General features: G+C 35.9%; 1 protein-coding gene across 10 annotated transcripts in view; it reads left to right on the top strand.

Moving 5' to 3' along the window:
- EIF4G3 (eukaryotic translation initiation factor 4 gamma 3) overlaps positions 1–25,000 on the top strand; it is a 330,614-nt gene that overhangs the window by 127,295 nt on the left and 178,319 nt on the right. For 8 of the 10 annotated variants that reach the window (XM_038531720.1, XM_038531709.1, XM_038531710.1 and 5 more), the window contains one exon: positions 4,770–4,898. The exons of the other annotated variants lie outside the window; for them this stretch is intronic. Coding sequence is in view for 4 of the 8 variants with exons in the window: in XM_038531709.1 (XP_038387637.1) it covers positions 4,770–4,898 (129 nt within the window). In the remaining 4 variants the exon portion in view is untranslated. The remainder of the gene's footprint in view (positions 1–4,769; positions 4,899–25,000) is intronic. 10 annotated transcript variants of the gene reach the window in all.

Below are 25,000 nucleotides of genomic sequence, written 5' to 3' on the forward strand. Positions count from 1 at the left end.
CCCCAACAGCTTCATTAATCCTTTGCCATTTACTTGGGTTAGGCTTGTGTTAACTATTTAGATTTTGTATAATTTCTCACTGAAGCTCGTATACCTTTTTCCCTGGCAAAGATACTAGCTATAGTACACTTAAAAGCAAACATGTAGTGTGTAATGCAGTGTGACATTTATGATGGGGGTCTTTTTTGCATTGAATAGAGCACAGTTGCAGATCAGAGACATATTGCATGTAGCAGCTTGTTTCTAGGGAAAATTGTTTATAATATCATTTTCATGGTTCTCCTATTCCTTTTTTATTTTTATTTTTTTTATGGTTTCTCTCAGAAGCAAATCACTGGAAACCAATGCATTGTTTTGTTTTGTTTTGTTTTGTTTCCTGGTGGGGAATGGGGGTGATTTGTCACCTTCCAGAATTCAAACATGTATCCTTATCCTTTTTACTTCCTTGTTTGTAGATAATGCCTACCTATGTGAGCATTTTTATTTCCTTCAGAGGTTCCTCTGAGGGGGCCCTTCGGCAGGCCCCAGGCCTCCGAGGATTTCAGGCTGGGGTCTGAGATTTTTCCTGAGCCCATTGGCCACATGAGTCACTGGGCCCTGGTCATTCTGTCCTCCCCTAAACTCCTTCCCGTCCAGGGCAGAGAGATGCCAGCCAGCACTGCACACTTGCTGCTCCCCCTTTCCTATTACTTGGATACAGATTTATTTTCTTCGACTTACTTTATTAGTAGAAAGCTTCAATTTTGGGAGGGAGTACTCTACTAGAATATATAGTACCAACGGACCTCTGTAGTTCGGAGTAGCCATTTATGAATGGCAAAGGATGCACACCTCAGCGATATTTGCCTGTACAAGTTGATTTTCATTGGTGCTTGCTTTAAGGAAATTTTTAATGTAGTAATAGCACAATACTTTTGGCTTTGGCAAAATACCTTTTCTCTTTCAAGTATTTGTATTTATTGACTGATACAATACTCTTAAAAAGTATGCTGAAACAGTTTTCAGGGAAAAATAAACCAGATGAACACTAACCTTTATCTGAAATCATTCATGTGGGTTTTTTTCCATCTTTGTCAGTATATAGGATCTCTTCACAGTTCTAAGGAGTATATTATTTCTTTTTTATTCTTTATTATTTTTATGTATTCATTTCTATTGATAACAGTCCACATCTATATATTTTTTATGTCCTTAGTCCACTTATGTTACTTCATTTCCCCATTTTTTTGCTATTTCTGCCTTTCTGCTACCGTATATAGTGCTGCTGAATAAATCTTTAAATTCCTAATTTTTGAGGTGAGATTATTTTCTTTAGGATTGTATCCCAATTTGAAATTGTTTTTTTGGGTATGGTTTTATGTATGTGTTTATTTATTTGGGTATGGTTTTAATGCAGTTATGACGCATTGCTCTGTAGTTTTGAAGACTCATTCACAGTACCTACCTGTATCTTGTTTCCTAGATACCTGCCAATAGTGGGCCAAGTTTTTTTGTTTTTTGATTGCTTTTTTTTTTGGGGGGGGGGGTAAATTTTACTTGTTATTAATGACATGCATGAAGTAATATATTTTAATATTTATTCTGAATAGCAATTTATGTTTACATTTCCTATAAATAATTTAAAAATATATTAATTTTTATTATCCTCAGCAAACTCAATCTTTGGTTGTTTTATCAGGATGAATTGGAGATTTGACCTAACATGGATTTTACATAGCTAACTTCTTTGCTCTCACCTTTTTTCATTGTTTGAATTCCATTTTTTAATGTTAAAAATATATATCCATTTTGGTGTTTTACTTTAGTTATATATTAAAATAATTTATTCTAAGACATGTGATATAAGAATATTCATTTTATAAAGCTTAGTCAAGGAGAAATTTTGCTTGCAAGAACACTTCATTTCTATTTACTGGTTTTCTAAAGTAGATGTTTAAATAGTAGTCCGATTTTTGTCCTTTGAAAAATTTTCCTGAGATTTATAAATGCAGTATTTTACAGTAAACCTTGAGCCCATATAAATGTAATTTTTGCTCCAAATTTGAAGCAAGGTTTTTAAAGAAAATCATAGAACTATTTAAGAAAAATTAAATATAATTACTTTAGGTCTTAAACTTTGATTATATTTTAAGATCATTCATTTCTCTTCTAGCCTGTAAGTTTTTGCCTCTAGTTAGTTCTCTGTGAATCCACTTAATTCAGCACTGGGGTCAAGGTGGCTGAGGCTATAGGTATTTAAAACTGTATTAGATAGATATAAGGGATTCTAAAGTTAGATTATCGAGGAGTAGACTTTCTTCAGAGCTTCTGACTAATTGAAATCCAGGAAAAGATAATATCATTGGAAAACACTTTCTGTTCGACCTTGTGAAAAATTTTAAGTGTGGGAGAAATCAGGGGATCTGAGAACTAAGATGGAAAATATCTAATTGAATGCGGTCTCTCTTTGAATTATGAATGTAGGCAGCAACTGTTATTAGTTCTTATTTTTTGATACTTTAGTGTAGAACACATATGTTAACTGTATCACAAATTTATCTTAGTATCTTAATATCTGTATTTCAGTGTAATCAGTTTTGTCATAATCCCCTATGTATTTTATGCATTTAAAAATATGATTAAAGGAGAGATCTGTAGTTTTTACTAGATGGTAAAAGGTTTCATGGATCCCCCAAAATTTGAGAATCTTGTCTTAAGGAGAATGGATTTTTTCACTATAGAATTACCCCCATTCATGAACATTTGCCAAACTGTCAGTGCTAGTCTGGGTTAGATTGTAGTAGAGAGGAGCTGGCTAGGATTGATTGCTGAACTTTAGGAAGGGGCCTGGGTAGATTGTTTTGTTTTCCTTCATAGGCTTGTGAGCAGTTAATTGCCAATAATAAGTGGGAAAATATAATTTTTGTTTACTTATATATTTTTCTTTTTTTTTACTTATATATTTTTCTATATAAGTTCATGATTATTGAACTATATGAGAAAATAAAAATGAGAAAATAAAGAAATAATTGGGATCCCTGGGTGGCTCAGCTGATTTAGCACCTGCCTTTGGCCCAGGACATGGTCCTGGAGTCCCAGGATCGAGTCCCACATCAGGCTCCCTGCATGGATTCTGCTTTTCCTCTGCCTGTGTCTATGCCTCTCTCTCTCTCATGTGTGTCTCTCATAAATAAATAAATAAAATCTTAAAAAAAAGAGAAATAACTGTAATGCTCTCTCTTAAGATCTTTGTGTGTCTCCTTAGAGATCTTTTTAATATGACACATTATGTGTATATATATATTTGTGTACATATGCATAGAATGTATGCATAGATATATGTATAGAAATATACACACATGACTACACATGTATATTTAGGTGTACTGTTTTAAAAATGAGGTTATACTCTATGAGTTGCACCATTTTGTTCGGTTTTATTGAGTTATAATTTATATAACATAAAATTTTCCTTTTTAATGTGCAGTTCTGTGTGTTTTGGCAAACAGAGACATGTAGACCCCACTACAGTCAAGATATAGAACAGTTATTTCACTCCAAAAACCACCTCATGCCCCTTCTGTAGCCATCCTCTTTCCTTTGCAATCATTTATTTCTGTTTTGTATTATAGAATGTCATATAAGTGGCATTCTATGATATGTAGTTTTATGTTTACCGTCTTTCATTTAACATAATTTTTCCTTTAAGGTGTTCGTTGTTTTTTTTTTAATAAGGATTTTATTTATTTATTTGAGAGAGAAGGAAAGGGTATGATCAGGGGGGAGAGGTAGAGGGACAAGCAGACTGCACTGAGTGTGGAGCCTGCCTGTGCTCAATCCCAGAACTCTGAGATCATGACCTGAGCCAAAATCAAGTCAGATGCTTAACCAACTGAAGTACCCAGGTGCCCTTAGTTTTATTGGTTTTAGATTATACTTCAAGAATCTTTTGTCAGGATACCTGGGTGGCTCAGCGATTGAGCATCTGCCCTTCGGCTTAGGACGTGATCCCGGAGTTCCAGGATTGAGTCCCGCATTAGGTTCCTCCATGGAGCCTGCTTCTCCTCCCTTTGCTTGTGTCTCTGCCTCTCTCTGTGTCTCTCATGAATAAATAAATAAAATCCTTTAAAAAAAAAAAAGGTTTCCCTGCGGAAGTGTTTCCTTTATTTTTTTTATTTTTTTAAAAAAGATTTTATTTATTCATGAGAGACAGAGAGAGAGAGAGAGAGAGAGGCAGAGACACAGGCAGAGGGAGAAGCAGGCTTCATGCAGAGAGCCTGACGTGGGACTCAATCCCAAGTCTTCAGGATCATGCCCTGGGCTAAAGGCAGGGCTAAACCGCTGAGCCACCTGGGCTGCCCTGAAGTGTTTCCTTTAAAAAAAATAAAAAGAATTGGGCAGCCCCGGTGGCACAGCGGTTTCGCGCCTCCTGCAGCCCAGGGCGTGATCCTGGAGACCCGGGATCGAGTCCCACGTCGGGCTCCCTGCATGGTGCCTGCTTCTCCCTCTGCCTGTGTCTCTGCCTCTCTCTCTAGCTGTGTCTCTATGAATAAATAAACTTAAAGAAAAAAAAAAAAGAATCTTTTATCAAACTGATAATAGTCTTTTTTTTTTTCCCTAAGCATTCTCTTGCTTCATTTTGAAATTTTAAGTCTTTAGTTGGTCTGGCACTTATTTTAGTATACATTGTGAGGCAGAGAATTAAATTTTTTAAATCAGCCAGTCCAGCTGTATTTATTAAGACTGAGTTACTAGTATAAAACTCTTACTAAATATTGATTTCCTCACAGGTAACACAAGTAGCGAGACAACCGGGACCCCCGACCCCTTCCCCTTATTCAGCACATGAAATAAACAAGGGGCATCCAAATCTTGCGGCAACGCCCCCGGGACATGCATCGTCCCCTGGACTCTCTCAAGTAAGAAAAACTTCTTTATTGCTAAGGAAATTTCCATATAAAAGCAGTATTCTATTTTTTAAAGCGAACTTCAGAGCAGTAACATACAACATTACTTGAAGAATAGTTTTTATTGTATTTATTTAATTGTTTGGTATTTTTTTAGACACCTATCATAATTGTGGCTACTGACAGTTTTATACAGTTTCATTTATGGAGTCATTCAACATGAACTGCCAGTGATATTGCTTTTCCTTTTATGTTGTTTAAGGAATTAGAGTATGATTATAAAGTCCATTTAAAACACCACTTGTTTGCTTTCTAGTGTGTAATCTGCTAGTCTTCCTTTTCTCTCGTTTTGGTGGAGTGTTGATGGTTATTTTCTACTTAAGAAAAAATTGTAGTGTTTTTACTTCAGAGCAATTGCAGTGGGCTTCTTTGTTGGTTGGTTTGGTTTTTGATTTCATAAATAGGTTATTGGTCTTGATTAGGTTTAAAATTATTTGGACTGTTAGGGAATAGTGAACTCCAGTGTATTTCCGATGAACGGGCACAGGGGATATTGAAACACTGTGATAAGAAATCATAGTGGGTCCCCTTCATTTTAAGGCATTTCTCAATATATTGATTAGCTTATACCAGTTCACCATTTTTATGCTTGCTTGGGCTTCGTTGTGGTAAAGAGCATGCTAGAACTGTGAAGTGTCTTATTGCAATGCAGAGAGAGTCAAGCTATTTGACTCATGCTGTTTGAGACTGTCAGTGTTTATACATAACAACTGTTCCTTTTAATAATGAAAATATTATTTTCGATTGTTGCCTCCATATTTTAGGGCTTTTAGAAGTTACTTAATGAGAGAGATAAAGTATTATTTATTTAAAAGAATGATAAAAGTTGTTGATTATAAGTAAAATGGCTGATACTGTTTGTTTAAAGACAGTAGAACATTTGGAGACGGAACGTACAACTTACCAAACCATGATTGATATTTTAAGAAATACATAATTTAATTTGGACTTAGTTTTATGCTTCAGTTTGGTTTAAGTCATTTAATTTTGAGTTTTCAAACTAAAATGTCAAAATGAACTCTTACTGTTTAAAATGAGGTTCTTGTGTTGATTTTCATGGCACTGAGGAGAACCAAGTTACTAACATTATAGGTTAGTCCGATTCTAACAGGAGGGAAAAACTATGTAATAATTTGAATAGGGAAAGTTTAATATAAAAGATTATTCAGGGAGCACCTGTCTGGCTCAGTAGGTAGAGCATGTGACTCTTGATCTGGGGGTCATGGCTTTCAGCCCCATGTTGGGTATATAAATTACTTAAAAGAAGTCATTATTCAGTTTAAGAATTGGAGCAATCAGGGACTGGCTTATTAATGAAAGAGAACTCTAAAGAATATACAGGTAGCAAAAATAAGGAGCAGATGCTTATCCTGGGGCTGAGGCAAGGATACATATGAAAGAGCCTTCTCCAGGGCTGATATTGTAGAGTGCATTGCTGTGGCTCACCTAATAGTATAGAAGTTAGTGTATTGTTATATACATGGAATATGCTAGAAATCCTTCCTCTGGAACTTGCTAGAAATGCACCTATGGAGTGTTGGGGAAAGTTGGATTTTCTAGTGCCAGTCTTCTTTAGCAAAGAACTGCTGCTGTGGTACAGTGGCTAGAGGTTCCTTATATAGCATCTCTGTTTACCATAGATTTTTCAGATAAACTTGGATATGCTAGATTATAAGTCCTACATGGTAGAGCAGCCTGTATCACAACTTTCTGCAGTGTCTTCTTTTATTCTGTTCTTCACTCAAGATTCGAAATTCCCTGCGTGTCTTTGTAGGTCAGTCAAAGTTTAGCGTTCTCAAATATAGTGTATGTTGTTTTTAAAATTCATAAGAAGACTACTAAACCTTGTCTCTCTCTCTCCTTTTTTTCCCATAATAATTAGTGTTAGGTTAGAGACTTCTCCCCCATCTTGGGCTGAGATCAGATCAGACTTTTTTGAATAGGGCATGATGTGGCTCACTGAATGGTAGAGAAATTGTTGTGGTGACATGCCAGTGGAACTTACTAGACACCCACCCTCTGTAACTTGTGAGGATTCTGCCCCCTAGGGTAGTGAGGGAAAGCTCTTCACAGATAGATTTCATAGAGGAGGTATTTTGTTGAAAACTACCTAAAATGACCATGGGTAGCTGTTATCCATTGGGTACTGCTGGCTTCTCTACATTGCTATAGAAGCCTTGCACTGAAGATGCTGTGCAGGCCAGGGCAGCTGAGTACTAGAGAGGCCAGATTCTGGAAAAGCTGTCCGTACTACAGGAGCTTGACGTGCAAACCAGATAAGAATCAGGAATCAAAAATCTTTCTGCCTGCCGTATTTTTATAGGGCCCTCTATTGAGAAAGCTTAACATTATGTCAACTGAAATGGAAAAATACTTAAAATATTTAAATATTTAGGAGCTCAGATCCATTTTGATTGTACAGACAAACACTATAAATTTTGAGCTTAAAAGACAAGCAACTGATTAGTGGCACATAAAGGGAAAAACTTAGTTCTCAGCTTCAAATGCTTATTATTTCGAGTTATGATTTGATGTAGGCAATTGGCTCAAAGCACTTAAGTTTTCTGAAAGACCTTACTGCTTAAAAATGCATAGTTTGCATTTAAAAAAGAGTGATCTCGCTGTGGTCTCATGTCTTTATGTATACGATTTTATTAGTAGCCTTTAGAAGTCAAAGTACATGAATCCCAGGAGAAGGGTCACCAAGTATTATCTATCTTGCTTTTCTTTGTGGTCTCTTTGCTACCATATTGCCTATTTGATGAAGGAACCCAGTAAAACATACCTGTTTCATAATCCCCTTTTTCCTTTCCCTTTCAGGCAGAGGCTGGATTCATTTGTTTCCTAACAATGTCTTAACCTCTGTTGATAGAGTGAGGAATTTTTTCTGAGTTGGCATGCTTGGAAAATTGAGGAGTTTTGTGGGAACCTCAGTCTCCTTAGGTTTAATAATGGACATGTTCCTGGATCATAATGGAAAGCAGAGCCTTCAAAATAAAGAAAAAGGATTACATTTGGACTCAAACAGACCTAGCTTTTGCGGGCTTCGTCTTTCACTTTCTGGTTACGGTTACATGATGTTATGTAAATTATTTAATATTTCTAGAACATGGTTTCATCATTCACTATATAGGTGAGAATCAGAATTCAACTACCCTTCAAGAAGATTGTTATGAAGATTATATAAAATTCTACCTTAGAATAGGACATACTAAATGCTTTCAGTAAGTGGCATTTATTTTCATTCCTGTCAGACTTGGTTCTCTTCAGGCTTTATAGATGTGTGTGAGTGTGTGTGCCTGTGTGTATATGTGTGTCTAATTCATCTAATTTAGCTACATGACTGGTATTAGTGTGAAATTCAAAAGCTCTCCCCAAGAATTTGAGATATCCTCCAAGTCTTTGCTTATCTCATGTCTTTGCTTTATCATTTGCAGGATAAAAAGAGGAGGTCAATCTTGGTCATTTTCTTTTAGCAGTAGTGTGGTTTATTCTTTTTTTTTTTTTTTTTTTTGATTTTTTAAAATTTATTTATTCTTGAGAGACCCACACACAGAGAGAGAGGCAGAGACACAGGTAGAGGGAGAAATAGGCTCCTTGTGGGAAGCCCAGTGCTGGTATCATCCCAGGACCCCAGGATCACCCCCTGAGCTGAAAGCAGACACTCAAGCATTGAGCCACCCAGGTGTCCCAGTGTGGTTTATTCTTTCGTAGAAATAAATTGAAGATAAGAATAAAGAATTTCTTTTAGCCATATGCCCCCCCCCCCTTTTTTTTAAAGATTTTATTTATTTATTCATGAGAGACAGAAAGAGAGGTAGAGACACAGGCAGAGGGAGAAGCAGGCTCCATGCAGGGGCCTGACGTGGGACTCGATCTCAGGTCTCCAGGATCACACCCTGGGCTGAAGGCAGTGCTAAACTGCTGAGCCACCCGGGCTACCCGCCGCCATATGCCCTTTTTGATGAGTTAGCACTAAACCGCTGAGCCACCCGGGCTGCCCGCCATATGCCCTTTTTGATGAGTCTCCTCTGCTTCTGTGTATTAAGTCTTTTTGACCCAAGTAGCTATCTATGTCTGTGACTTACTGTTTGACAGTAAATGAATCTGTTAGGGTCTAAGTGAAAATAGCTAAGTTGAAGAAAAGTGAATTTCATACCTTTGAAACATAAAATAGGCAAAATATAGAGAACTGTTTGTTTCCAGTCTATTTCTTAAATAATCAGAGGCAACCTCTTCATCTGCTTCTTTCCTTTGTGTACATGCCAGATTTTAGGGCTTTATTTGTATTTTCGTTGTTATGACTTCTAAATTTTCCCAATCCTCTCCCCGCCGGAGGGTTTTTGTTTTTTTGTGGGTTTTTTTAGGAAAAGGGGGTGGGCCAGAGGGAGAGAGAGACTCTCAAGCAGGTTCCGTGCCCTTTATCTCATGACCCTGATGTCATGACATGAGCTGAAATCAAGAGTCAGAGGCTTAATCAACTGAGCCACCAAGGTGCCCCCTCTGGAGGTTTTGTTTAATCAGAGTGAAAAACTTTGGACTATTAGACTGTAAGAGATTAATAGTTAAAATGTTATTTTCAAACACAGTTTATTTGAGAGACATAGAGCCTTTTTAGGTGTGAATTCTTTGCATTTACCCTGAAATGCCAGCATTTTAATAGTCTCTAAGCCCAAAATGCCCTTACTTGGGAAATGGTGAAGAATGTGGAATTTAAAAGTCTCTTTTAGAGAAGATTTCAAAGTAAGTAGTAAAATGTACTGTCCCAGGAGTCAGGAGACCTGAGTTAAGAGTCTTAGCCCTGCCAGTATTATTTCAAAGTTTGATCCAGAGAATATTCTTATTAATGAGCAGTTTTTCTTTTTGTAAACGAGAGGCTTTTATTAATGAGATTGGAATTCCCTTTATCTTCATGGGTTTTAGAAACTTCAGAGTATGCAGTTCTTAATATTAAAATCTTTTGAATGTTATATTTTTAATTAAAATTAGGCAAACCTTTATATTTTATTTTTTAATCTTTTTAAAAATATCAGAAGTTTGTTATTTGAATTATTTTAAATTACTTAAGCAAAACAAAAGTGTTTCCTACCTATTGCTTAATTGTAGTTACACATTTGCTTTAACTCAGTTAAGTTTTGCAGTTGAGCTAAATTACCAAACAAGGAGGTCAGACTGGCATTGATTACCAGGTTCAACATCTAGTCCTTTTGTTTTTCTTTCTCTTGATGTCACTGTGTGGCTGTGTGACTCCTAAGCTTTTATTAACTGTTGTTAGGAGAAGGCGTGTCAGAACATTGCTGAAGAAATGGAGCGATAGATGTTTTCTGCCTTCTTTTCCTGGGATTTCTTTTCGTTCCTCTTTCTTCTGAGAGATCAACTCATTATGTTTTATAATGGACTGAGAATGGTGAAGGTTTATGATTCCCTGGTTCAGTTCTTCATTATTTCTGGAAATACTAAGCAAAGGACTCCTGTACTGAGGAATAGTGATTGGTCATTATATTTTTTCTTTTTTAAAATTTTAATTCCAATATAATTAACAGTGTTTTACTAGTTTCAGATATATAGTACAGTGATTCAGCATTGCTCAGTGCTCATCGTGATAAGTGTTTAAAAAACTTTAGTACATTTCAGTTGACTCATGGTCCCTATAATCTTTCTTCACTTTATCCAAATTCCAGACTTCAGTTTCCTTTCAGAAGTCTTATTTTACTACAGAAAAATTCTCATGTTTCTTTGCAGTTTTTGAGCAATTATTTCTGAGTTCGCAAACTGCTTTTTCTTTATTATTAAGATAGTGATTTTTATTTACTGCATGCAAACTTTTATACTTTTTTGTGTGTTTCTTTTCTTTTATGAAGAAAATAAATTCTGATTTGACAACTGACAATTTTGCTAATAAGTAGAATAAAATAGAGGAAGCTTAGGAATTTTTTTCACATTTCATTATTGTAATATAGGAGTATTGAGTTTCTTTAAAAAAAGAAAGAAAAGCAAAATTTATTGCTTTTTACTCCCTTCCTCCCCATGGAACACATCATGGCTATCTAAGGCAGCCTTTTTTTTTTTTGAGATGAGTGGTGCTTGGAAGCTGCACTCCTGGCACATAGGGATTTGATAATGGGTTCAGAAACTTGTAGTACTGACTGTATTTTGTTGGTCCTCATGGTTTCAAATCATTTGTTTTTGACACCCAGTTGGTAATATATGTATTTAAAAAATTGAAAACTTCTTCAACACATATTGTCCTTAAGCACTTTATCAATTTACATACCTTTACAAATGTCATTAGTACAGAAGTTATAAGGACCTGTAAAATATCCAGATCATTTATTTCTATGATTTTATTTGGTATATACTAAATAATTGTGGTAAGCATTTTCCTCTAATTGTTTAGAATTGTTTTCATGTTGTCATAGCTGGAGAATTTCAGTTGTTTTGTCTTTTTTGTCTTTATTATTAAAACAATTGCACCTGTATTCCTAAGGGAATTCACTATGTTTTCCTACCAGGTGAATTTCATTTTTTATGCAGTCTTGTAACTTAGCGTGAAACATGCATGCCTAAAGTAGATTTTATATGCTTGATTATACTTTCCATTGCATGTACCTAGAAAAAAATTGCAGTGATTTTCTTTCAAAAAGTCTTTCATTGGGTTAAAATTTATTCCAGTTTTATATTTATTATTATTATTTTTTAAAGATTTTATTTATTAATGAGAGACACAGAGAGAGGCAGAGACCTTGGCAGAGGGAAAAGCAGGCTCCCTGTGGGGAGCCCGGTGCAGGACTTTATCCCAGGACTCTGGGATCTGGACCTGAGCCAACCACTGAGTCACCTGATTGCCCTTTGTTAGTTTTTTTTTTTTTTAACTGTTATTGCAGGGATGATAGTTACGTTGTAATTATTATTCAAATTTTTGTCACCCTGAACTTCAGGTTCTAGATTCTGTTTGGCAAATCTGTAAGATGATAATTTTTATTTTGAAATATTAAAAATTTTAAAATAGTGAAAAATTTTAAATCCTACATTAATTAAACATTGTTTTGAAAAGCCAAAGAATTTTGAAAGAATCAATCTGTAAAAACTGTGATTTCATAAACATTTCTTAGGTTGTCTTTGATATAAGCTCAGGTTTTATTGATCATGTTTATTTTTATCCAAACTCTGTCAGTGAGAAAAAGGTTTAGGATTCTCTCTTTTGGGCAGCCCTGGTGGCGCAGCGGTTTGGCGCCGCCTGCAGCCTGGGGTGTGATCCTGGAGACCTGGGATCAAGTCCCACATCAGGCTCCCTGCATGGAGCCTGCTTCTCCCTCTGCCTCTCTCTGTCTCTATGAATAAATAAATAAAATCTTAAAAAAAAAAAAAAAAAAAACCAAAACAGAAAAAAAAAGTACAGGATCATTTTTTAAAAAAAAGGATTCTCTCTTTCACATCTTTAGAGTTGCTCCCTCTGGACATATCCTGAGGGGAGTGTTGCTTCCTCTTTCTCCCCTTCTTCACTGAGGATAGTTGACACACAGTGTTACATTAGTTTCAAATGTACAGCATAGTGATTAAGCGACTCTATATTGTGCTCACCACAAGTGTAACTGTCACCTGTCACTATACAATGCTATTATAAACTGCTGACTGTATTCTCTCTAGTGTAACTTTTATTCCGATGACTTATTCATTCCCTAACTGGAAGCCTTTGTCTCCTACTTCTTTTCACCAATTTTGCCCATTCCTCTACCACCCCCTTCCCTTGGGCAACCATCAGTTTGTTCTCTGTATAAGTCTGATTCTCCTTTTTTTTTTTTTATTTCTGTGGGTACTACTCATCTGTTTTAATAGGTAGTGCATTCTCTCAGCATTTTCCTTGCAAGTTTACCACTGTGGAATTTCACATTTCCCTTATTTCCTCTAGTTTTAGAGAAATTCATTTCAGTGCCATCAATCTGTTTTTCACCTGGCTGTGACATTCAGATTTTTTTAGATTTTTATGGTTCTGAAAATTGCAAGTTCAGTTCAGCTACAGAAATTAGCATTTGCCAGTAAATTTTGGTATAAAAAACTGAACAGGTGAATTTTAAAGAGAATCAGGAGATGGAGCAGCCTTACGATTTAATTCAAACTACTTGTGATATTTCCTACAGAAATTCATATTCCATCTGTCCTCGTCGGCCTGGGCTGCTATAACAAAATACCATAGACTGGATGGCTTAAACAACAGAAATTCATTTCTCATTTATCTGGACACTGGGAAGTCCAACCTCAAAGTACTGGCTTTTTTGGTTCCTTGTGAGGTCATGTTTGGGTTGCAGAAGGCCACCCTCTTGTTATATTCTCACATGGAAGAGAAAGAGACGTCCAAGGTTCTGTGGTGTATCTTGTAAAAGCACTAATGCCATCTTTATGGCCTCATCTAAACCTAAGTGTCTCTTCAAAGACTCTATCTTCAAATATCACATTGGGGATAGGACTTCAATATATGAATTTTGGGGATGGGTGAGGGAGACACACAGCTCCATCCATGGCACAATTTATGTGATTCAGAGAGCTGTGAGGAAAGTGGGCAGATAGGACTATGGAAAAAAGGTATTAGATGGTGTAAGTACCAACAATAGGTGAATATTCTCCTGATTTTAATTGTATGGATAGGTATATGTATTTATACCTCAGATTAATGGGGAGGGAGAATCAGTTTGCAAGGAATGAAAGAAGGGAGAGAAGAAGCTTATTCTAAGAGTACATTTGGCCCTTAACTCAGGTTTGATCAATGTGGGTTCAGATTTTTTTTTTTTGATAAATGCAATACAGTCCTATAAATGTATTTTCCTTGATTTTCTTAATATTTTCTTTTCTCCAGCTAACTTTATTATAAGAATAGTATATAATATATATAACATAGAAAATGCATGATAAGTCACTGTTTATGTCATTGGTGAGTCTTCTGGTCAACAGTAGACTGTTAAGTTTTCAGGGAGTCAGAAGTTACATGTGAATTTTCAACAGTGAGGGAGGGTCTTTGCCCTCTAATTCTTGAGTTATTCAAGGGTCAGCTATATTTATTTATGGATCAGATGATTATTCAAAATGTTTTGTTAACTACAAGGTATGGTGTTTAAAAGCCAGCATCTTAAAAAAAAGCTAGCATCTTCATAGAACTGGTTGTGAATTTCAGTGATTTGTCAACGAAAAGCAGATGACATGCATCATATAACTTTGCAGTAATTTTAAATTCTGTCAATGAATGGTGAAGGAGAGGTTAAGTTATATTTAAGGCAAGTAGAATTGGGGTGCCTGGCTGGCTCAGTCAGAGCAGTATGCAACTCTTGATCTCAGGGGTAGGAGTTTGAGCCCTATGTTGGGTATAGGGTTACTTAAACAAACAAACAAACAAACAAATAAATAATTTTTTAAAGATGTAAAGCAAGGAGAATGAAGTAACTTTCAACAATGAATATTATACATTGATTTATACAGTGACTTTTATTTTTTAAAAAAATATTTATTTATTTATTTATTCATGGTAGACATACAGAGAGAGCCAGAGACACAGGCTGAGGGAGAAGCAGGCTCACTGCGGGGAGCCTGATGCGGGACTTGATCCCAGGACCCAGGGATTTTGACCTGCGCCAAAGGCAGATGCTCAACCATTGAGCTACCCAGGTGCCCCTAAAATGACTCTTATGAAAATAAAATGTTATAATTCACTTACCAAACAAATTCCTTTTTCAGTGCATAAATTTATTTAACATTCCTTTTTCTCACAAGTTTAGTCACACTGATTAGATGTAAGGAAGAGCTAAATCTGAGTGTAGGCTTTTTTTTTTTTTTTTTTTAGTTTATAGGTGAGCTTTAAAGTTTATTTACTTAACTAATCTCTTTTTTTTTTCTGTGAAGAATCATAAACTCAAGCTATCTGAATTCTCTTTTTCTTATATTATGTGTTTTTGTCTGCCCAGTATTTTGTTTCATAGGTACCTAACTGGGTGATACGTACAACAAAAATAGTGTTGCCAATACTTTGTTTTACTTCACAGGCAAAATAAATCTCTTAATTTCCCTCCCAGTGATACTACATTTTCATATATTGCATTGTATTATTCATGACTCTGTTTATTATTTCAATATTTAAAAAGATTTTTATTTATTTATTTGAGAGAGAGAGAATAAGGGGGAGCAGCAGAAGTGGTAGGAGAAGCAGGCTCCCTGCTCCATAGGGAGCCTGATGCAGGACAGGATCCCAGGACTCCAGGATCTCGACGTGAGCTGTAGGCAGTTGCTTAACTCACTGAGCCACCCAGGCACCCCTCAGTTCTTATTCTTGATCACCATTAGAATTGCCCATTTTCTTTTATAGTTCATTCCCAAAATTTAGACCTGCCTGTTAAGTACAGTTGACGTGACAAACTAAATAGTTTAGCACTTCAGCTCTTAATATTTTGTCATGGGAAAGAAAACAACTGTACTAAATATTTCAAATAGAGGAGATTTCAAACATAAATTTTTTATACCAGCTGATTGATTATTAAGGGGATGCTGAGGTAATCCAGAGATTAATAACCACAGGAAGCAGTTAACAACCCTAATGCTGGAGGAATGAAAGAACTGGTGGTGTTGCCAGACCTAGGAGCTTGGAGGAAGGGTCCTGTGGGACTGTTGCTCACACTTCTGAGAAGAAAGTTATTGCCAATTGGTTCGTGGACAAAGAAACTGTACGTGAGAGAATTAGGTGAGGCTGGTACTTGGAGTATCAAGTGTGCGTACCTGTTGGCTGTTGGCATTTCTAATGGCTTTGAGAGGGTGGCATCTGAATGGAGCTGGCGTTCTGAGCCATGCTGACAGGAGATGAAAGCACCCTCCTACTGATGGGGTAGGTTAGAGCAGAAAGACAATAGATAAGTAACTGGCCCATAAAATGGTAAAAGGATATATATAATTTCCTTACTAATAAAGAATAGGGTGGAACCAGTAAACCCCAATGAATCTAACAAAAGGCAGGAAAGAGGATAATGCAAAGTAAATGTGATAAAATAGTAGGACTGTGTATGAAACATGCTAGTCACTATAATAATAATGAAGTTAAATTCCCTATTAAATAGTAACTCAAATGGTCAAAGCCCAGAATTTAGGTATATACATTTAAACATGACTGAGAAAGATTGAAAACAAAAATGTAGAACCATTAATAGGAAAATGCTACTGAAAAGAAAGCAGAGTTATTAATCAACCTTTACAAGTCAGCATGGAATTCAAGGCAAAAAAAACAGTGAGGGAGATAGAATTCCTGTAGTGAAAGATGTAATTCCTAAAAGATGTAACATCACAGACTCTTATTTTCTTAACTTTGTTTGGAATATATATAAAACAAATGTAAAATAAATCGAAATTGTCAAATCTATAATTAGTGTGGGTGAGTGACATCTCAGAGAAGTGGACAGATTAGTAAGTGTAACCATGTATATCAGGTGTAGGCAAACTATGACCCAAGGCCCTAATCTTGCCCTTCTACTGTTTTTGATAAATAAAGTTTTACGGGAACACAGCCATACTAATTTATTTATGAATGTTGTTTTTGTGGCACACCTGCAGAGTTGGAGAGCTGCTAGAGATTGTATGGCCTGCAAAGCCTAAAATATTTACTACCTGAAGAAACAAACTGCCAATCTCTCACATAGATCAGCACCCTTAAGTTCTAAAGGCCAGTTTGTAAAAATATGGGTTTTGTCGGCCAGATAGTAATTTGCATATTAATCTCCTCCCACTCGTCCTCCTATTCCTCCTTCAGTCTCCTCAACACCCGCTTTCCTACCTTTCCCTCTCTTTCTTCTTCTTCCCTAAATATGTAAAAGTTTTGTTCAGCGGGCCTTAGAAGAACACATGTAAACGGGCATATTTTGTCAACTTCTGCTATAGGTAAATGACACAAATAGTTAAACTTGTTTTATGTAAATAATATATATTAGCACAAGAATATGTATGCGAAATTTTGTACCTGTTTATAGTTAAAATGAGGATATCAGTGATTTAAACATCAGAAGTATCAAACTTTAACAACATGTAGATAACTTTTTACTGTTCCACCTAAAAGATTTAGAAAGCTACTGATAATTTCATTGAAATAATAGTTATTAAACTTGTTTAAATATCATTTTTCTTGTTCAACTAACAGAATGCTTTTTGTTTATCAAATACTCAAAGGGCATTTACAAAATTTGATCATGTTATGATAAGAGAAAAATGTTAGATTCCAATCATATTTATGTTCTTTTCTGAATAAATGACAGAATTTACCAACAAAAGAATAATAAAATCTAAATTAGTTTAAGCTAAAATTGTACAGAACATAATTACTCCTTTAAAATGCTTATCAGAATTATGATTTATTTTAGTTGAACATAATTTTACATTTTTCATAATCTTAAACCTAATGTAGGGTAAATCTATTTGGAATTTTAAAAATAGCTCAAATATAGATAAAACCAAAACAGAATGTTATCTTGGGAAATGAATGAGAAATATTTCATTTAAGATTTTGTGGATCTTATTCATGTGAATAAAGTATTCAGAGGAAAATGTTAACCTTAAAGGCATATAGAAGATAAAAAAAATTGAAAATAAATGAACAAGTGATCTGAATGGAAGATTATTATGTACTTTGGGATGGCAGGTTTTCTTTAATTCATATCCATACGTGGTGTACTTCTTGTTATGATGGCTGATTGTAAGCACAGCTATAAATTATCGCAGTTCTTTATCTGTTTTAAATACTAAGAATCAAGAACTTTTGTGTAGTAACTTTCCTTTTAATATTTTCATCTTTGAATTGGTCAGCTTATGTCTACTATCATTCAGAAAATGCTTCTTTAATAATGTCAAACTTGATGATGGGGTCAAAAAATTCACATGCCTGTGTGTGTGTAAGAAAGAGAGAGAGAGAGAGAATATATTTGCATGTCACTAATGATTAGTGATATTGAACATCTTTTTGTGTGCTTATTGGCCATTTGTATATATTTTTTGGAAAACTGTCCTTTGCCCATTTGTTAATTAGGTTTTTTGTTGTTGTTGAGTTGTAGGAGTTCTTTATATGTTCTAGAGCTCAATTCCTTATCAGATATGTGATCTTATCAGTTGCCAACACTACTGTTGGTAGTGTTCTTTGCACAAAAATTGTATTTTTTTATTTTTAATTTTTAAAAGATTTTTGTTTATTTATTCGTGAGAGAGGCAGAGACACAGGCAGGAGAGGCAGGCTCCCTGTGGAACTCAATCCCCGAACTCCAGGATCACGCCCTCAGCCAAAGGCAGACCCTCAACTGCTGAGCCAACCAGGTGTCCCTGCACAAAAATTTTAAATTTTGATTAAGTCTGATTTGTTATTTCTCTTGTTGCCTGTGCCTTTGGTGTCATAACCAAGAAGCCATTGACAAACCAATTATTTTGCTAAACTAAATGTAGTGTTGACTATTGCATTTCTTACTAACTTTTAAAATTTTATATATGTATAAATGTCCTTTTGGAAAGCAGTATCAGGTTTAGAGAAAAATGTCTTGGGTTACCAAGAGGAAAGGCCTGTTTATAGGGGATGATAGATATACTTACTAGTATATGAGCAACAAGTGTCAATCAATAACAACCCTATCTGGGTGAGAAAAATCCCTGAAAGTCCCAACTGCTATGTTCAAAAAGACACTGAAAAATTTCAAGGGCTGTTAGGGGCTCATAGAGCATACATATTAAGGTTCACATTGGGAGTTAGAGAAGTTGGATATGGAAGTGATGATTCAGAAGCCAGCTGGCTTATTTACATAACTGTTTGGCAACTTTTAAGAAGGAAGGGAAGTAACAGAAAAACTGGAGCTTGCCCAGCAGGGGAAGAGAATAAGTATCGAGGATCTAGAAGGCAGTGTTCTATCTCTTTGGCTTTATCTTTTAGCTTCCATAACAGTGAAATTTTAGGAAGATATAAAAAGAGTAAAAACAAAACAAACCCCCAAACCAAACCATTGTTGAAATACATACTAGGAAAAAAAAATACATAACTAGGAAAGGGGATTATAAAGCTTTGTCCAATTTATAGAAAAGATTAGGGATCCCTGGGTGGCGCAGCGGTTTAGCGCCTGCCTTTGGCCCAGGGCGCGATCCTGGAGACCCGGGATCGAATCCCACGTCGGGCTTCCGGTGCATGGAGCCTGCTTCTCCCTCTGCCTATGTCTCTGCCTCTCTCTCTCTCTCTCTCTATGTGACTATCATAAATAAATAAAATTAAAAAAAAAAAAAGATTAAAGCTGCTAAAAACTGGTTGCATACAGAAGGCACCCTTCACTGAATGTGGTTTGCTTAGTTTGACTTCTCCATAAGCCTTAAGAAATACAGATTTCTTGGGGCCCCCCTGGGTGGCTCAGTTGGTTAAGTCTCTGCCTTCAGCTCAGGTTATGATCTCAGAGTTCTGGGATTAAACCCTGCTTAGAGTCCCTTACTCAGCAGAGAGTCTTCTTGAGATCTCCTTTTGCTCTTTCCCTCAGCTCATGCTCTCTCTTTTGCTCTCTAATAAGTAAATAACATCTTTAAAAAAAAGCAATACCAATTTCTTGAAGAATGGCTATCCTTAGAGGGTTTTTGAAAAGACTTTTCTTAAACGAAAAGCTATTGCTATAACAAGCTCTCTGAGTAGATCTAATGCAGTAGGTATCAGAATAACAAATTTTCAAAAATTTCAACTCTTGAACACATAAAGGCAGTGGTAGGAAGACCTGACTGTAGAAATATTTAGAGATAATCTTAACTAAAAGCTGTCCTTCTTGATATAACATGAATTATAACAGTGTGAACTGTTTGTGTTTATTGTGTATTTCTCTTACCAGATTATAGTATTTGAGGATAATATCTGGGTGGTAGATTATTTTATAGGCTAGAGTTTTCAGAGCATTTCTCATTCACTCTGTTTATTATTATAAGAACACTATAAGATAGATCATTCCATTTTATATATTAGGATGCTTGAGTGGGAAAAGTGAAATGATTTACTTTAGGAACTTAGGTAGGATCAGTAAGGGACTACTAAGTCCATATCCCTAGATTCCCAACTCTTGGCACTCTTCCTTGTTTTTTCGTAATTCACTATAGTACTTTATTTCAGGTTTAGTTTAAACAAACTCTGCTTTCACAAATACTTTTGGGAGTATAACCACTACTTAACAACATTATTTTTATGAAATAGTAAAAATAGTCACTCAAAGCAAGTTAAATTTGCAAACTTGGGGCTTTATAAAAATTCAACCACACAATATTTAGGCTTCTGGTTCTTAAATGCAGAGCCACACACTAAATCTGGAATTCAAGAAATTAATGGAGGAGGAGGAAGTAGTCTTAACAGATTCAGTAGGACTTAGAGCAAAGATTCTGTCCAGTGTGAGAAATGAATGGAATGGGGACTTTGGTTAGGAATGTTTTAGATGAAAAGTAGAAGAAAAAAATCAGAAACTAAATAAAGATGGGAGTGATGCACAAAAAAAAATGTAGTAGAGATATAGAAAGTATAGGAGGTGTGATGAATAGCGGATATGGACATTGGAAGCACAGACCCAGCAGTGCACAGATTATAGAATACCAGTGCCTGGTTCACTGAATTCTCCTTTATAGGCAGACCAGTGCTTTTAGTCCAGGAGCCTGGGGAAACTGGTACTGGGTTGTTAGTCTGTGTAGGGAAAAGCTAAACAAAGAAGAGTATGGTATGTAGTTAATTTTGTGAGAAAGCAAGTAGCCTGTCAGATTTAGGTATATTGTGAAAGCCATTCTATCAATGAGTCCATCATTGTTTAGTGAAAGGCGAAAAACCAAATCATTTAAATGTTGAACTAAGTGTAAAAGAATACAGGAATAGTGGTAAATTTAGGGAATGTTTTCCTGTTCCATATAATGTCACAGCTCAGAAATGAGAAAAGTGTCAGTGGTTCTTATCCTGGCTGCCATTAGAACCTTCTGATGCCTGGGTCCTATTCCTCAGAGATTCACATTTAACTGCTGGGGAAGGGGTCCAAGGTAATTCTAATGTTGAGAAGAAAGCTGTGGAACTGGAAATAGCCACTCCCTTAAATGACACTTCTTAGGTCTTTTTTGCTGGGAGTAGTTTCAGTGCAAGGAGCACTTGTAGACAACATACAAACATAATGAATTGGACTATTTCTTAATTTTATTTATTTTTATTAATTATTATTTTTAATAAATAGAGAAGGTGGCTTTGAGAAATCACTTCTATCTAGTGTCTACAGGAAACTGTAAATAATTTTACCAGCAGTATACTTTGAGTCACAGTCTATTTTCAAACAGTTTTTACAGTATTGTTAATGCATACTAATTTATTTTGATGTTAGAACCAAATCCTGTCCCGACAGGTGTTGTATAATTGGGCCTTTTAATACAAGCAGAGTAAGAGCACATTGGTTACAGGTGCTTTTGGTGTCAACTCTTCCTAGATTTAAAGCTGCAGTACAGTTGGTTTCAAATTTTAAATAGCAAGACTTTGATTCTTCCATATAATTAATTATAATAATTAATTATGTACAGTGTTTGAACCATAAGTAAGTCCTTAAGTCTTTGATGGATAAAAATAGACCTAACTGAAAGTTTCCAGAAGTGTCACTTTGTGGCTGTTTGCGTAGTGTTTTGGTTGGCTAAACAGACAAGTTTTGTTCTCACTGGTACCTTCTACTTTGTACAATTCAGCAAAACTATTTTACAAATACAAACTTAACTTAAAATTAAGAGCCAAATACTCTGTTGTTGCATCTTTGTAGAGCTTGCTTTGAGGAAATGTGTGGAAATCTTTTCTCATTATTCCAGCTGTACTTTTATCATGAATTAAATGTTTTTTAAAAGATTTTATTTATTTGAGAGAGAAAGAATGTGCAGGGCCAGGGAGGAGGAACAAGCAGAATCCCCGCTGAGTGTTGATCAGGGAGTGGAGCTAGACGCAGAGGCGTGGCTCCATCCCAGGAGCTGAGATCATGATCCCCACCGAAGTCAGACACTTAACTGCCTGAGCCACCCAGAAACCCCATGAATTAAATATTTAAGATTGGATTCCTAAACTGGAAAAATCCTTGGTCAGGATGGCATGACAGGGATTTAGGTTTTTAAAAATTGGCTCGGTACTATATTGAATATAGAATTTATTGATTTTTTTTTTTTGAGCAAGTGATTTCATTTTCCGGTCTGAATATTCTCTGAACATAATCCAGAAATAAGCTTTGTATAGACTTGTGGTGTTTAGGTACAGAGAAATACAGTCTCTGAGTAACTGATTTTATATGGTAAGATATTTAAAGAAATGTAATATGAGAGATTAAGGTTCATCATTTTTGTGCTGATTATTTCAGCTTGCAGAATATGATGTGAAATCAGTTTATGTGTCAAAACTGTCTCAGTCTAGAGTTCTATTTATTATGGTAAGTATTTTTAGTATTGGGTTGTTTGGAAAACTGGCATAACAGGTACAGCTGTTGAAATGGGTGATGGATGATAGTTCAGTACACCTCAGTTTTTGTAGAGTAATGCTCATTAAATATCTCTTTGTGAGGTAAGAAATAGTAAGAGTCATTGGATGGTCCGGATGTAGAATGAAACACTTATTAGGACTTAATGAATAGTTGAATTGCCTAAAACATTCATTTAAAAATGTCCAAAAGCCACAATTAAAGTAAGAGCAGTGTTTGTGTTAGGTAACATTTAAAATATAGTCCTTTTAATTTTCTAACAATCATGTCTCTGGTGTTGAAAAGGGATTCCATTCAGAAATGAATACTCTCTGCTGGAGTTCTTCTGAAGAGTCCTCAAGTACAGCCCAACAGTTGAACAGTTACAGATTCCCATCAAGATTTTCTCTATTGATTTAATTTTAAAAAAAGATTAATCCTATAGTCTTACCATTTCTTCTAAGGCAGTGAGCTCCACCCTTGTATCCAAAGTATAAGCCATAGGAAAGAACTCTGCTAGAGTATAAAGGCTGCATTACAGAAAGTGGAGTTTCTTTTTAAAAAGTATAAACCAGGGACTCCTGGTTGGCTCAGTCAGTTGAGCCTCTGACTCTTGATTTTGGCTCAGGTCATGATCTCAGGGCCCTGGGATCAAGCCATGCCTTGGACTTCACACTCGGCAGGGAATCTGCTTGGGATTCTTTCTCTCCCTCTGCCCCTGCCTCCCTCCCTTCTCCTCCTCCCCACCCCACCTCATGTGCTCTCACTCACTCTGAAATAAATTTTAACAAAGAATACAGATCACATTATGAATTCCAGTTCTACCTCTTATTAAATATGAGAACTTGAATAATAAGTTAAACCTCCCTCCAAATGGAATTTTTTTTTTACTTTCGTGTGCCTATACAAGTTGTTTGTACTATACTGTAGTCTGTTAAGTGTGCCATAGCATTATCTCTAAAACAATGTATATAATCTTAATTTAAATATTTTATTGCTACAAAGAATTCTTAACCCTCCTGAGCTTTCAATGAGTCACAGTCACTCATCACAGATTACTATAACGAATATAATGATGATAATGTTTGAAGTATTGTAATATCAAAAAGTGACACAAAGACATGAAGTGAGTGAATGCTGTTGGAAAAATGGTGTTGGTGGACTTGCTCCATGTAGCATTGCTGCAAACCTTCAACTTACAATAAAAGTGGTATCTACCATGCGAAATAAAGTGAAACACAGTAAGTGAAGTATACCTATACCTATATCACAGGATGGTGTGAACATTAAATCAAAAAAACAAATGCAAAGGTACTGAAAGCTCAATAAATGCTCTTGTGCTATCGTAGTTTTAGACTATTTAACATTGTTTTTTAGATTTGTTTTTGTTTGCCCACTGCTACAGTATATTTTTAACAGTTTTTATTTAAATTGTAGTTCCTTAACATACAGTCTAATATTAGTTCAAGTTTACAGGATTTCTGTACACCACTGTGCTCATCACAAGTGTACTCCTTTATCCCCATTGCCTATTTTACCTATCCTTTTCACCTCTGATAACTGTTCATTAGTGCTGAAAATCAGACATTGCTGCATAGGCACTTATCATTAGATATGGTCTTATGTTGTTAAAAGATTTAATTATTAGTTTGACTGTCACTGTATTTATTATGTCTGCTTTATTTCCTCTGCAATATTGTTTAAACAACCCCCCCCCCCCCCACACACACACACAAATACTTACACCTCAGGCACAGCTGATATTTAGAGTGGTTTAGAAATCCCACGGTAACCAGTCAGTAAGCCATGGTAATGAACTTGATGTTATCCCAAAACATAGTGAGGGTCATCTGTGAACTTTTCCAGAAATCATTCAGCATTGTTAACTGTCAGGCAAGCAGTATAGTACACAAAAAGGAAAAATTCTGTCTAGTAGGCACGTCTATTATTTGCTTTGAGAAGCAGTCCTCATTGCATTATGATGTATTTGGAAAAAAGTTCAAGTACACAGTTTCTGGTTTATGCATGCTCTGTTTTATTTTGTGAAGTATATTATGGCCTCTCATTCATTCTTCTTTACCGTCTTCTCACTCTTTTTGCTATTTGTTTAGTGCTCTATAGGCTCCTGGGCAAAAGAAATTAAAGGTGATGTCAGGGGCACCGACTGATGGCTCAGTCAGTTAAGTATGTGCCTTTGGCTCAGGTCATGATCTCAGGGTCCTGGAATTGAGCCCCACGTTATGCTCCCTGCTCAGTCGGGGTCTGCTTCTGCCTCTCCCCTAGCTTGTGCTCTCTCTCACTTGCTCACTTTCTCTCTCTCTCTCTCTCTCTCTCTCTCTCTCTCTCAAATAAATGAATAAAATATTTTTTTAGAAGGATTTTACTTATTTATTCATGAGACACACACAGAGAGTCAGAGACATAGGCAGAGGGAGAAGCAGGCTTCCTCCAGGGAGCCCAGTGTGAGACTTGATCCTGGGACTCTGGGATTACACCCTGAGCCAAAGGCAGCCGTTCAACCACTGAGCCACCCAGGCGTTCCTAAAATATCTATCTATCTATCTATCTATTATTTATTTATTTATTTAT

This window comes from Canis lupus, chromosome 2, assembly GCF_011100685.1.
Source record: "Canis lupus familiaris isolate Mischka breed German Shepherd chromosome 2, alternate assembly UU_Cfam_GSD_1.0, whole genome shotgun sequence".
NCBI lineage: Eukaryota > Metazoa > Chordata > Mammalia > Carnivora > Canidae > Canis > Canis lupus.